Below are 15281 nucleotides of genomic sequence, written 5' to 3' on the forward strand. Positions count from 1 at the left end.
ATCCTTAGTCTTGAGTGTTACTCTCATCTGGCTTGAAATAAATTTGCCAAGTATCAGACACACCCATGTTTAAATACATATTATAAGCAGCAGTCTAAAGTCCACTATAAATGGGTTACCAGGCTCTTAGAATCACCCTATTTCCCTTTCCTTAGCAGATGGTAAGCAGCATATTTGCAAAGGCCCAGCAGTGTCTGTCCGGCCCTTGACTTAATGACTTGCTGTTGCAGCCAAATGGTGTTGTTGTTGTGTGTGTGGTTCTCTAAATGACAAATGGCAAAATTTGTCTTTAAAGAAGATCACAGAACAATCATTACTTCATCAGCACTAAAACACTGATGACTTGGAGTTTCACTTTATACTAAAGATATACATAAACACACAGGAGCATAAAGTAATGAGGAATGTGTTGGCCTGTAATCCAGAGGTCTGGTCAGATTTCAGCTTTGCTTCACACAAGCATAGTGTGACCTTGAAAAACTCACCAACCATGATGCTTCAGTCTCATCATCTCTAAATGGAACCTGTATAATTACTCAACTTTCTCAGCCCATTTTGATTTTAAAATCCTATTAGTCAATGTTGGTGACTACGAACTAGAAGACCCAAAGCAAGTTCTATTTAAAGAGTTTCTTCAAAGAAAATAAAATACCTCTATTAAAACTAAAAGAATAAATTTATCGCCTGACCAGGCGGTGGTGGAGTGGATGGAGCGTCGGACTGGGATGCTGAGGACCCAGGTTCGAGACACTGAGGTCGCTGGCTTGAGCATGGGCTCATCTGGTTTGAGCGGGATCCCACCAGCTTGAACCCAAGGTCGCTGGCTCCAGCAAGGGGTTACTCGGTCTGCTGAAGGGCCACGGTCAAGGCACATATGAGAAAGCAATCAATGAACAACTAAGGTGTCGCAATGCGCAATGGAAAACTAATGATTGATGCTTCTCATCTTTCCATTTCTGTCTGTCTGTCCCTGTCTATCCCTCACTCTGACTCTCTCTCTGTCTCTGTAAAAAAAAAAAAAAAAAAAAAAAGAAAGAATAAATTTATCTACAAGTATTTCTCTTCTTAATTAGAATCTTGAGTCATGATCCATATTATATGTGTTGTATACAGAACTAAAAATACTAGCACAATCACATCAGCCAGTTCACATTACATCAAATAAGTGACTGACACATGAAAAGTAGTTTTAAAAGAATCACATTCTAATGTTTTTGCAACTAATATTGCTGGCAATGGCCTAGGTTAAAAACCTGAGCAATTAAGAAAAGATCCATTTCTTCTAACTCACACCATGTTCTCTCTTCCTTCAATGCCATCCTTCACTTCCCGACCTCTTGTTTCCTGAGGCCTGAAGCCAGAAATTAGGCCTTACCACTGCAGGTAGTATGTGGAGCTCCTGATATAAAAATAATTGTGAACTGAGCCAAATGTGTACAGTGCTATTCACAGATATGACAGGGTAGTTTGACTGAGAGTAGAGGGTCAAGGAGGGCCTCCCTGAGGAAGTGACATTTAACATTGAATTCTGACAGATAAACTAACATGAGTCAGAGAGTATAGGCAGAAATCTTTCAAAACAGAAAATTCTCCTCAAAGCCTTAAGGCAGGAAATTGTGTGTGTGTGTGGGGGGGGGGTAGGGGGAGAGAATAGTAAGGAAGCCAGGGTGTCTGAAGTTAGAACAGAAAAGAGGCCCAAGAGGAAGCTGAACTGGGGATTTTATTAAGTGCAATGGAAACTGCAGATTTTTTTTTTTTTTTTTTTTGCATTTTTCCGAAGCTGGAAACAGGGAGGCAGTCAGACAGACTCCCGCATGCGCCGGACCGGGATCCACCCAGCATGCCCATCAGGGGACTACGCTCTGCCCCTCTGGGGCGCCGCTCTGCTGCATCCAGAGCCATTCCAGCACCTGAGGCAGAGGCCACAGAGCCATCCCCAGCGCCCGGGCCATCCCTGCTCCAATGGAGCCTTGGCTGCAGGAGGGGAAGAGAGAGACAGAGAGGAAGGAGAGGGGGAGGGGTGGAGAAGCAGATGGGTGCCTCTCCTGTATGCCCTGGCCGGGAATCGAACCCGGGACTCCTGCACGCCAGGCTGACACTCTACCACTGAGCCAACCGGCTAGGGCTTGAAACTGCAGAATTTTAAACAGAGCAGAGACAGTCATATTTGCCATAACACAATATCCAATTATTAGCTTGATGCTAAGGGCACAATGGTGAGTCCAAATTATCACTTCCTCTAAAGCAGGGGTCCCCAAACTTTTTACACAGGGGGCCAGTTCACTGTCCCTCAGACCGTTGGAGGGTCACCACATACAGTGCTCCTTCTCACTGACCACCAATGAAAGAGGAGCCCCTTCTGGAAGTGTGGAAGTGCGGTGGGGGGCCGGATGAATGGCCTCAGGGGTCTGCATGTGGCCTGCGGACCAGGACCAGCGGTAGTTTGGCGACGCCTGCTAAAGAAAGGATCCATCAGGTATTGGCAGGGGAGAAGTCCAGGCAAGAGGACATAGTACAGCAGTGGGGATGGGAGAAGTGAATGGATTCAAAATGGAGTTTAAAGTGAAAATGATATACAATAATTTGGTGATGGACTGAGTGTGGGGGGATGAGGAGAGTCCCATCAAGAGTGACTCCCAGCTTTCTTTCTTGGCTAAGATTAATGAATCACAACAAATTTGAGTACCTCATCCTTTCCCTCTTCCTGCAACCTTATCCTTTTTTTAACTTAAGTTTTTATTTATTGATTAGTGAGAGAGGAAAGGAGAAAGAGACATTCATCTGTTCCTGTACGTGCCCTGACCGGGGATCATACCGGCAACCCCTGTGGCTTTGGGATAATGCTCTAACAAACTGAGCTATTGAGCCAGGGTCAACTTATACCTCTTTATGCTGCTTTTTATTCAAGTGCCTTCTCCATAAGTCAAAGCATAATTGCATAGATTCTAAGATAACATAAGGGCCTTAACCCTGACAGGCTGCAAAGATGAAAAATACAAATAGGTTCAGGATCAGTTTAAATACTTTTCTGTATTGCCTGACCAGGTGGAGGCGCAGCCGATAGAGCATCGGACTGGGACTCAGAGGACCCAGTTTCAAAACCCCGATGTCACCAGCTCGAGTGCGGGCTCATCTGGTTTGAGCAAGGCTCACCAGCTTATGCCCAAGGTTGCTGGCTTGAGCAAGGGGTCACTCTGCTGTAGCCCCCTGGTCAAGGCACATATGAGAAAGCAATCAATGAACAACTAAGATGCCACAACAAAGAATTGATGCTTCTCATCTCTCCCTTCTTGTCTATCCCTATCTGTCCCTCTCTGTCACAAAAATAATAATAAATGATAGAAAAAATAAAACTATTTAAATACTTTTCTGTATTTTTCATGAGAATGCTTATGTTCATCAAATGCTAAGATTATATAAGGACAAGAGTATATAAACTGTAAAAAAAAAGAGCCAATTTTTTAAAGCTTCAAATCCATATTTAAAAGAATCTAATATTATGGATATTAAAAATTCAAAATAAATAATCTATGCTCTAAGATGAAGGAAGTTCTCTGATCCAACTGCTGCTCAATTTTTTCTCCTTCTACTTGTTACATTGCATCTGGTAGTACTTTTCACTTGGGAAAGAAAGGCACCTGACCTGTGGTGGCACAGTGGATACTGCCAACGTGGAATGCTGAGGTCACTGGTTCAAAACCTTGGGCTTGTACGGTCAAGACACATATGAGAAGCAACCACAGTGAGTTGATGATGCCTGTTCCTCCTCCTCTCCCCCTTTCTCTCTCTAAATTCAATAAATAAAATCTTTAAAAATAAAAGTTAAGATCTCCTGTGAATGTTACCTAAATGTGTTCAAGTTCCTACATTTTGTATTAAAAATGTGATTGAATGAGCTTTAGTTTAAAAGCTCTCCTAGTATAAGCCTTATTTATTTTTATACATATATATATTTTAGCAAGAGAGACATAGAGAGATAGGGACAGACAGGGAGAGAGATGAGAAGCATCAAGTCTTCGCTGTGGCACCTTAGTTGTTCATTGATTGCTTTCTCCTATGTACCTTGATCGGGGTGGGGGGTTACAGCAGAGCGAGTGACCCCTTGCTCAAGCTAGACACCTTTGGGTTCAAGCCAGCAACCATGGGGTCATGTCTATGATCCCACACTCAAGCCAGCGACCCCATGCTCAAGCTGGTGAGCCCACGCTCAAGCCAGATGAGCCAGGCTCAAGCTGGTAACCTCGGGATTTTGAACCTGAGTTCCAGTGTGACGCTCTATCCACTGTGCCACCGCCTGGTCAGGCAGATTTTTTTTTTTTTAAGTGAGAGGTGGGGAGGCCAACAGACTTAACAGACTCCGCATGCACCTCAACCGGGGTCCATCTAGCAAGCCCTCTGGGGGTGATACTTTGTCCATCTGGGTGTTGCTCAGCAACAAAGCTCTTCTTAGCGCCTGAAGTGAGGCCATGGAGCCATCCTCAGTACCCAGGGCCAATTTGTTTCAATTGAGCCATGGCTGCAGGGGGTGGGGGGGAGAGAAGTGAGAGGAGTGGGGAAACAGATGGTCGCTTCTCCTGTGTGCCCTTACTGGAAATCAAACCCGGGACACACACCTGGCCGGTGCTCTGATGCTCTACTGCTGAGCCAACTGGTCAGGGCCAGATTTTTAATTTTTAAAAAATTCATTTTAGAAAGGAGAGAGAGGGAGAGAGAGAGAGAAGAGAGAGAGAGAAAAGAGAGAGAGAAGGGGGGGGAGCAGGAAGCATCAACTCCCAAATGTGCCTTGACCAGGCAAGCCCAGGGTTTCGAACTGGCAACCTCAGCATTTCCAGGTCGACGCTTTATCCACTGCGCCACCACAGGTCAGGCAGGGCCAGATTTTTAAAGAGGTTATTCCTGCAAGCCTTTTCACAAAAGTAAGACATAGTTTTCTTTCAATTATTAAAAATTTAGGCTTATTTTAGTTTGGAAACTGAAGACGAACAGTTACCTCAATATTTACATAAAATAAAAATCTGCCCTAAATATAACATACCCTCATAAGTTTGACAAAATGACTTACTGTTTCAGAGAGGTTCAAGTTAGTTAAGATATTTTCACTTTAGTAGTAACTTTCATCTTATTGATGTATTTTTTTTTTTTTTTTTAGATTTTTAAATGTACTCATTTTTAGAGAGAGAGAGGAGAGAACAGGGAGAGAAGCAGGAAGCATCAACTCCTATATGTGCCTTGACCAGGCAAGCCCAGGGTTTTGAAGCAGTGACCTCAGCATTCCAGGTCACCGCTTTATCCACTGCGCCACCACAGGTCAGGCCTCATTGACATATTTCAATTAAACTTTAAATCAATAGTAAAATACATGTACTTTCAATGTGATATTGTGTTCTATAGAAGACTTTTACTATTGATTATATGCTAAAATTCCAGACAGAAACACTCAATTTTAGTCCAAAAGTTTCTATTACACGAAGCAGATGCTATGTAAAGAGAAATGCAGTCGAGTTTCATAAGACTGATGATAGTGAGCCCATCTAGTGGAGGCAGCATGGTGGGGTTTCCCAGCTTGTGCCCCGGTTCAGGCTCTATCACTTACTGTGTGTCTTTGGGCAGTGGACTTCCTGTTTGGGTTTCAATGTTCTCATCTATAAAATAGTCATAGTAATATTACTTACCTCATAGGAATGTAATGAAGATTAAGTAAAATAACATGTGCTTCAAATGGGTTACAGGTGTCCCAGATACTGCTTCCAACACATTCCAGATGCTAGGGGTTATGGGCTGAATTGTGTCCCCCATAAATCCAGTGATGACCTAACCCCCAGTACCTCAGGATGTGACTGTATTTGGAGATAGGGCCTTTAAAGGAGTAATTAAATGTGGGCTGTAATCCAATATGACAGGTATCTTTATAAAATTAAGACACAAATACAGAGAAAACCATGTGAAGACACCGGAGAAATGGATGACCAGGACACCTCAGAAGCCAATCCAGCAAACACATTGATCTTGGACTTTTAGTCTCCAGAATTGTGAGAAATAAATTTCTTTTTTTTTTCAAGTCACTCAAGTTTGTATGTAGATTTGTTATGGTTGCCCAAGCAAGCTAATATGCCAGTCATAGTCAGGGATGACTAGAGTCCTCTACCTGTAGGGTGCTGTATAAAGTCTGCCTTTTGTGCACCATGACAAGGAAAAAATTTGAGAAGCCCTTATATAAAGGTTAGACCTAATACACCTGGCTTTACTCTCCTGGCCTATAGTAAAGACTCAATAGGTGGCAGAAATTATTATTCCAATTTGTGAAAATCTAGATGCAAGAATCTAAAACAAGTCTCATATTCCTTAGCATTGTTTAACTGGTTGCACATAAAACTACAACACAAGAACCAACCGCAGAAAATACAGTGTCAAGGTAGAAGGAGGCATTTCAAGAAGCACAGGAGCAAGCGTGAGAACAACTTATTTTGATGGCAAGAGCTTGAGTCTTCCCAAGGACAGCCCTCTGACAGAAAACCATTCACCTTCTAAAGCAATAAGCTCATTTCAGTAGTCCAAAAACATACTATTCTATTTCCTAAGAAGTACAATTTGTATTTCTGCACTTAAGACAATTTAAAAAATTGTACAAGTTTAGTTAAAAGTGAGTGTGAAACACTGAGCCAGCAATTTCTTAAAGACACAATAGAAACGTTTTAATGTATGTGACATTTCCTTTGGGGACAGTCACTGAACTTTAAAATTCTGGATTTCAGTCAAAGGGGCAGAATGTATATTTGGGAACCAGAAGGAAGGCTTGCTTTATAAAGGAATGATTTTCTCATTTCCCTTCCACAGCTGGTCAAATGACCCAGAACTCTTCCAGAAGATAAGTTTTATGGCTGAGATTGGCTCTCAAGCTAGAAGCAGGTGGGTCGGTGCTGTACAATACAGAGCCACTTGCCACATGTGGCTATTGAGAATGCGCATGTGGCTAGTGTGACCATGAAACTGGGTTTGAATTTTAAATTAAACTTATTATATTTTAAAAAGTGATAATAATTTTAGTTATTTTTAAAAAAGTATGTCTGCAACTCTTTGAATACAGTTTCAACTGTAAATTGTGTGAACTCTAAATACAGATCAAGCATGTCCGATGCACATCGGCATTCAAAATGATTGTCAGTATCTAATACATATGAGGTTCTGAAGACTTAATATGCAAGAAAGGACGTAAAATATCTTAATACATTTTTATATTGATTACATGCTGAAATGATACTATTTGGCAAATGTTGGATTAAATAAACTATTTTATTAATTTCACCTCTTTCTGTTATAATTATGGCTATTAGAAATTTAAAACTATATATGTTGTTCTCATTAAAATTCTTAGTGCAGAGGTAGACTGTCATAAAGCTAGTTAAATGTGGCTTATAAATAGTCATGTGACTGTATTTCCTCAATAATTATCTACCTGTCTGGAATGAGTAGTTAAAAATTCATTTACTGGCCCTGGCCGGTTGGCTCAGCGGTAAAGCATCGGCCTGGCGTGCGGGGGAACCGGGTTCGATTCCCAGCCAGGGCACATAGGAGAAGCGCCCATTTGTTTCTCCACCCCCTTCCCCTCCTTCCTCTCTCTCTCTTCCCCTCCCGCAGCCAAGGCTCCATTGGAGCAGAGATGGCCCGGGCGCTGGGGATGGCTCCTTGGCCTCTGCCCCAGGCGCTAGAGTGGCTCTGGTCGCGGCAGAGCAACGCCCCGGAGGGGCAGAGCGTTGCCCCTGGTGGGCGTGCCGGGTGGATCCCGGTCGGGTGCATGCGGGATTCTGTCTGACTGTCTCTCCCCATTTCCAGCTTCAGAAAAATACAAAAAAATAAAAATAAAAATAAAAATAATTCATTTACTTGAAAAAAAAATCATTTACTTGAATACTACTTACATCCTGGAGAAAATGTGGGCCAGTAGGCTTTGGAAGGCTGGGAAAAACTTTGCATTTTAAGAATAAGGTCTATGTAAATAGTTTAAATAACTAAGGCAAGAACCTAAAATAATATTTAAGGCATAACTGTATTTGCAAAAATTATACTTCGCTCATCAGGTCTAATTTAACATTACTTTGGCTGATACATATAAATCATTTTGGAAATACTGTGAATTATATACAATAAAACATATTCTGGCAAATGTTAGAAAAATGCTTTCACCTTCTTTCAAACCTGAACAATTATCTATGATTTTAATCTCCAAAATGAATTTGATTCAGGTGAAAAACAAAGGTGCCTAAAACAGGAAAACAAGTAACTGATGTGTTGATCCTGTTAATTGTAGGGTAGATCACCCCTACTCTCCACCAGCACTGTTAATTTTCATATACTACTGCCCACCTTCTTCTCTCAAAAGTTTGAGAGAAAGCAAAGTACACAGTAAAATAAAATAAAATATTGTTGTGCTGAAAAACCTAACCCAACAATACACACATCTTGCTCCTGGATGGAAAGCATTGTAACTAGCAGGCAGCTGTCAGGTCTCTGTAAGGATTTGTAAGTGAGCATTTCAGGAAGCTTGGCTTTAAGCACACAGTCTAGGTACAGCCTGCTCATGGAGGAGAGAGCAGTAGAGCAGTCAAGCAGGCTTCCAGGTCAGCTCTGCTCCTGGCTCAGCGGTGTGGGCTGGGGCACATGGTGGTTGGGTGGCGGCAGAGCAGACTCCTGTGCCAGCTGCAGGTGCTGAGCCGGGTGGGCAGCACTTGCTAAATGAAGCTCCCCTGCTTGATCCTGGTGGGCGTGCAGATGCTGCAAGGTTTCCTTGGAGAGTGTGATTACGTGAACTGGCTCGCTCTGCGAGGGTTCCATTTGGCTTTCAATTACACTGAGGCTCTGAATGTGTTCTGTTTGCTCTTGTTGAGTTGAAAGAATTAAATTCTGCAATTGTTCTGGCTGCTGTGTGAGCAGTGTCAGATTAGCAGCCTGGTCTGCAGTCATGTTCTGGGAACTGTCTGTAGTGACGATGCTGATTCCTTGGCTAGGACTGGGCATGAAATTGATGTTATGTACAGAATCGGTTACAAGAAGCTGTATCTCCTGCTCTCCGGAGGTAGAGAGTTGATACGGCTGCAGCTGAAGAATACTCCTGACGTCTTCAGTATTATTACTGCCAGAAATGCTGCTGGCATCTGCTGCATGTTTCTCTTTGCTATGAATTTTCAAGTGAGCCTTCAAGTTGTCCAAGCGAGCAAACTGTAAGTTACACTCGGGGCAGGAGAAAGGCTTTTTGCCCGTGTGAAGAACGCAGTGTCTCCTCTTGGCACTGGAGTCAGAGAAGGATTTGCCACATATGCCACAAGAGTATGGCTTTTCTCCTCTATAAGGAAACATGTTTTATATTAAAAACACGAAGATCTATGAATTACTTCCTGATTATTCAAGGGGAAGCAGTCAAGAATAGAGGAAAACTAGACTGGGTGTCATAAGTCATGGGTTCTACTAACTTAAGGACTTGGAACAAGTTACAGTTTCCATGGGCTTCAGTTTTTAATCTTAAAAATAAGGTGGAGGTGGTGTCGAGGAAAGGTGGTATATGGGGTTGGGCTAGATGTGATAAAAATTTATGATTCCATAGTATTTATTGCAGATAAGTAAATATTTATATATTACACATATAGTTTTTAGTTCTCACAGCCAATTTTTTTTACTGTAACGGCCAAAAAAGTATATAAAACCAATCTCAATACAACTAATTTTTGATTGAAGATTTAAGCTTTGGACTAGCCCAAATAAAAAATAAAAAAAATGAAATTAATAATGCAAACAACTTGATGGCTACCATCAGTTTTCCTGATTTTGCATAAATAAAGAACTTCTTTATTGAAAAGATTTTCAAAAATTATAAACTACACAGACAATTCTACCAGAGTAGAGGAAAAGGACTATAGAGGTAACATATGTCGCCCTACTGAACGCCAGTGCCGAATGAGGGCTCCGTGTGAGAGACGTATCTGCATAACTTTACCGGTGGATTCTGATGTGGGTCTGAAGAGAACTCTTTGCTGTGAAAGATTTGCCACAGATTTCACAAGTAAATGGCTTCTCACCTAAAAAAGAAAAAGCGTTTAGAAAACCACACTCAACCTAAAAGTAAAAGCAAGTCACCCCACAGTTTCACAATATAAAACAAGAACAAAGGCAATACCAGTTGAATCCTCAATAAGCATGATTGCACTGAGCACTTACCAAGCACCTACTGTGTGCTGGGTGCCAAGAGGACACAGAAAATGGACAGGTATGGCTCTTTCCCTTAAACTTAAAAACTGAAGCAAGCGGGTAAGCAATTATCTGTAGGAAACAAGGGAACGCACCACATTCACTCCTGTTACTGTCCTCCCTTGGGTAACTTATACTCTCACGCCTTACTGCTTGCTTAGGCAGCCTGCCAGCCTTCTTAAAAACATCTGTGCACCAGCATGAGTTTTGAATTATTTACATTTATATCTACCTTCCAAATATGTCCAGAATCTGGCCACTCCTCACCACTTCCACTGCTGCCTCTGGCCCAGGCCACGGGCTTCTCTGAAGCAGCCTCTGACGGGCGGCCCCTTCCCACTTCTGTCCCTGCTTCTTGTCTTAGTGGTCAGATCCTTTCACAGTCCTGTGCGATGGTGCCCACCCAGAGTCTGTGCACTCACACCCCTCACCTTGGCACAACTCCTCTGGGGGTTGCCCAGCGTGAGTTACTCACCTCAAGTCTGTTCAAATGTCACCTTACCTTGAGGCTTTGTCACTTCTCAAAGCAGTGCCCCACCCCCAACACTCCTTGTCAACTTCCCAAGTTAGTTTTCTCACAATGTTGTCTGGCTATTTATTATCTATCCCCGCCCCCCTCCTTCTTATGTAGCTCAGTATATGGGCCTATTCACTCCTAGCACCCCAGTGCCTAGAATCCAGGCCTGACACACTGTTCCCCAAGTCCCCACTGAATGAGTAAATTTCCCAGGATAGTGACTAACACACAAGATATGACTACTCTAGACATCACTAAGAACAAAACTTTCAGTGTTTATTATTAGTTTGTATACTGCACATACAGTGACAGACTGTCATACCCTCCAGAAACAAAAATTAATGCAGGTAAGGGGAGCAAAATCCCATTTAACTAGATACCAGCAAGGGCGGAGTGTGGTCTCAAGTGGAGGACAGTCAGGTAGCTTCCCTTTCAACACTCTGCCTGGGAAGCTCCATGGAGACAGAGGACACTTGTGACAACTTGGATGAGTCCGCATCTTTGCATCAGTAACTCTTACCACTCCAAAGGTTAAAACCAGGCCACTGTTGCCTGATCTGTGTGGCTCAGTGGATAAAATGTCAACCTGGAATGCTAAGGTCACCTGTTGGAAACCCTGGGCCTGCCCAGTCAAGGAACATACGAGGAGCAGGTACTGTGAATTGGAGTTGATGCTTCCCGCTCCTCCCCCACTTCTCTTCTGCTCTCTCTCTCCTCTAAAATGAATAAATAAAAAAATCTAAAATAGGCCACTGCCACTATCTCCCTATGGCTGTCCAAGTAAGAGCTACTCTGTTCCCATTTCATTTTCTCCCTCTTCACATTAAAAGGCTGAAGACCTGCCCTATGTGCTTGTTATTCGATTCCATCCAGATTTACAATATCTCAGAGAGTCTTTCTGTAGGCAAATGTTTTAAATAATGGAAACTCTTTCCGGGAACATCCTTCAGCTGGAGCTGTTTGAGGGAGTAAGCAGGTCTGGAGAAGAGAAGTTTTTCTAGTCAAGGTGAATCTGGGGAAAGTCTTCCTACTTCTCTTCTTTATGATTTGTGCTGCTAATGTGTCACACAGATTCACTGCCTTCAAGACAGTGACCCATTCCTCGAAATTTATTCATTTCTAAAACAATGATAGACCATTAAACAGAAAACAAACAAAAGACATGATGGCTGCTTCAAAGAGAATGTAGGTCTATCTGAGATGAGACATGCAGTAATCAACTAACGGCTGGCTGTATTGGACCAAACATTCAAATGAGTATAATACCGAGTGCAGACAAGACGATGGATGTGGAGGAGGAAGGACTGGCCAGAGTGGCAATAAGCCTGGGGACTATTTCAGGGACTAGGATAAATAGCAAAACCCAAAGGTGGGTGTTGAAAATGACCACATGGTATAGACAAGGATGAGGATTGACTCTGAGGTGTGGTGGAGCTAAAATGTGAGGCCAGGCCACAGACAGCCATAAATTTCTGGCAAAGGACCTGTGGAACTTCTGGAAGTTTTTAGCAGAAAAACAACGTGACAAAAGTACTAAGAAATATGGGAAGGATGAGAAAGATGGGCAGGAAGCAATAGCACCCTGCAGGAATTCTTGTAACAGTCTAGGCATGAAGTGCTGAGGCGTGGACCAGGAGGGGCAGGGAGCAGATGGAGAGGAAGAAAAAAAAAGGTGAAGCGACAGGCCTTGGGTGGCACTGAGGCCAGAAGAAGTTGGTTACAGGAAAATTAGACAACAGTGAAGAAAGAGCAGAGACAGTGATTCGAACAAATTCACCCAGAGGAGGGGGAGGCCCCAGAAATATTTAAAGGTTTCGTTCTTGATGCTCTTCCTCACTGGGATACACCACCGACCCCACCCCCACCCTGATGACTTGTCAGTTCCCATCCCACATCCAGACAGTACCAACTACCCCGGGCTAACTCCTTGGGTGTCGCAGCTTGCTTCCCATCACCATCAGTTCACACCTGGAATAGCTTTTTTAGATAGTAGTGTTGGTAGGCAGTTACTGACATAAGCAGAGCAAGGAAGATGGGCCAGGTACAGAAGGCCACCAGGGTGAAAAGTCCCAGATGCCTTGCAATCGCAATACTCGGAAAACAAGGACCTCACCCCCAGGGTGACCTTTCCTCCCAGAGCTGCCCCTGTGGTTTAAAACTCCTGACCTTCTTATCAGTGGTCATAGCTTGAACCCTTCCCTGACATTTCATCCCTTGGCATTTCCCTCATCCTGTGGTTTTAGACCACGTTAGAGGAGAAACAAGGGGCAGAATGGTCTCTTATGACCCCCATACAAGCCCCTCATACAAGCTGTTACACAACCATTCCTTTAAGCATAACATTTAGGCCTCAGCTGTGTTTCCGATCCAGACCCAGAAAAGCAGCAAAACAGGCCAAGCAATACCAAGGCTGACCTCAGAACAAGCTGCCTTGTCTAATGACCTCCTCTCTGGCACTGACCAATCAGTGTAGACCATGACCCTAAAAGGACACACCTGGAGAGCTGATGAATATTCTATTGAGGTCTCCCCCTGGGAATGCCCCTAAGCTCTCTACCCTAGAAACCTTTAAGAGGAAGTATGCCTTTTCCTTTCTCTTCCTTTTCTCCCCGTAAGGTGCATTTTCCTTGCCTCTCCCTTTTTCCTAAGCTCTAAGGGCCCAACAAGACTTGTCACTGGGGGAGCAGTGGGCAGCACCAGCTCATCCTGGGCTAACCTCTGAACTTGTTTCCAACACCTCCTTTTCTCTGACTTTCCTCCTGCACGGCCAATAAATCCTCCCTTACTTGCTGCACTTTGTCTCTTGATTGAATGCTTTCCTTCAAGATGAGAACCATTTCACCAGTAACAGCAGCACCGTCCAGGCCCTGCCCCGGCCAGGCCAGAGTGTCACATGACCTCTCCAGTTCACTCTGCATTCACATTCAACTGGCAATCCAGTTCTACACATTTTAACTCTGAATGAAAACGGATGTTTTTCTTTAACCATTACTCATGTTGACAGTAAAATAGACTCAAATAATATCAAAATCAAAAGTATATAGCCTTGCCCATAATAGGAGTTATCATCAGAAAAACTTTATGACCTAGCTGTAGGGCAGGGCAAACTTCTAATTACTGCTCTTCTTTTCCATCCTGTACATGACCTTCCTTCCCCCTGAAGACCCCAGGCTCATCCTCAGAGTTCAGCATGTCAATAGTACCTCATTTTCCCTTTCTGTCTCTGACTCTCTCAGATTATGTGGCATTCCCATATGTACAAATGCACTTAAATTGGTCATCTCATAAATCTGTCTCAGGTCTATTTGCTTGTTATAAAAGAACCTGGAAGGGTCAAGTTTCTTCTCCCCCCACAGTTGGTGCTGTGGGTAGGACACTTCACTAGCTGGGCACTCCTTACCCTGAAGCTGCTGCAGGAGAAAAACCCCGGGACCTCTAGCACAAGCCAGCGAAGGTAAGGGTTCTTGCCAAGTCCGACTGCAGATCTCTACCTGCAGAGTGGTGCAAGTCCTTTTCCTCTTTTCTAAAGCTAGGAGAAAGTATTTAGGAACTAGCTCCTTGGGCTCAGTGACTAACTTCTGGTTATTTGGTACGAGTACTCCTGGTTTTTATTGATCTTTTCCTCCCAGAGATAGTCACAGTTTTGTCTGTCATTTGTCTTGTTCTCTGTTTTGAGAGCTTGGTTTTCACCCCCTCTTTGGTCTCTGTTACCCAGAAGGTGCACTTATCCACATGCACTTGCCGCCAAATAGACTGGGGGTTCCTGGCAGCTGCGACTTTGTCTTTTTGTCCAACCACACCAGCAACCAGGAATTTCACGAGGGGTCCCAGTCTACAAGGGGCCTTTGTCATCTCATCTCTGCAGCTTGCCCACTCGTAGCAACAAAGGGCTTTTTACTTAGAGTACTCTGGGAGTGAACATTCTGGATCTTGTGAGGGCTGAATTCTTTACACTCTAGTGTGGCCACTGGGTAAACCACAGAAGGGCTTATTGGTTTGAGACACTATTAAGATCCTACTAGTCAAGGCCAGAGGATGGATCTTTTCAAATGGAAAACATATTAGAAAATTTTTAGAGCACTTTCTTCATAACACCTTTTTATTGGTACCTATGGAAAGACCAAATTTTAAAAGTGGATACAAAGAAATATAACACTTAGTCTTCAATACTCCCTTAATAAAAAAGAAACCATTACATTTGCAGTCTTAGCTTCCCTAGGTGGGTCTTACAGTGCAAATAAAACCATCAGTTTAATTAACAAGAGAACTGGGAGAGGCCAGGAGGAGAGTCAAGGGACTCTTCCCAATAAGGTAGAAAGTTTTGAAGAATTATTAAAAAATAGGTAAATAAAGAAAATACTGATCAGAGTGAAACAAAAAGAAAACAAAAAACTAGTCCCAGCAGGTTGAAAATCTTTAAATGATTATTTTTAAAAACTGGGATAAAATGGGTATTGATGGAGTTAAAACAAATGTGGTTTTTTTCCCCTTTTTTTCCTTTTTTTTTTTCTTTCTAAAGTTGGAAACA

The 15281-nt window shown here is 43.0% G+C and overlaps 1 protein-coding gene across 2 annotated transcripts in view; it reads right to left on the reverse strand.

Annotated features, from left to right (window-relative positions):
• Positions 1-6721: 6721 nt before the first annotated feature.
• ZBTB24 (zinc finger and BTB domain containing 24) overlaps positions 6722-15281 on the reverse strand; it is a 32786-nt gene continuing 24226 nt past the window's right edge. The window contains exons 6-7 of one of the 2 annotated variants that reach the window (XM_066247851.1): positions 9986-10067; positions 6722-9337 (exon numbers count right to left, since the gene is read on the reverse strand). In XM_066247851.1, coding sequence (XP_066103948.1) covers positions 8617-9337; positions 9986-10067 — 803 coding nt within the window. In that variant the 3' untranslated portion in view covers positions 6722-8616. The remainder of the gene's footprint in view (positions 9338-9985; positions 10068-15281) is intronic. The other variant, XM_066247852.1, reaches the window with a different exon arrangement.

The sequence above is a fragment of the Saccopteryx bilineata genome, chromosome 12, assembly GCF_036850765.1.
Source record: "Saccopteryx bilineata isolate mSacBil1 chromosome 12, mSacBil1_pri_phased_curated, whole genome shotgun sequence".
In the NCBI taxonomy this organism is placed as follows: domain Eukaryota; kingdom Metazoa; phylum Chordata; class Mammalia; order Chiroptera; family Emballonuridae; genus Saccopteryx; species Saccopteryx bilineata.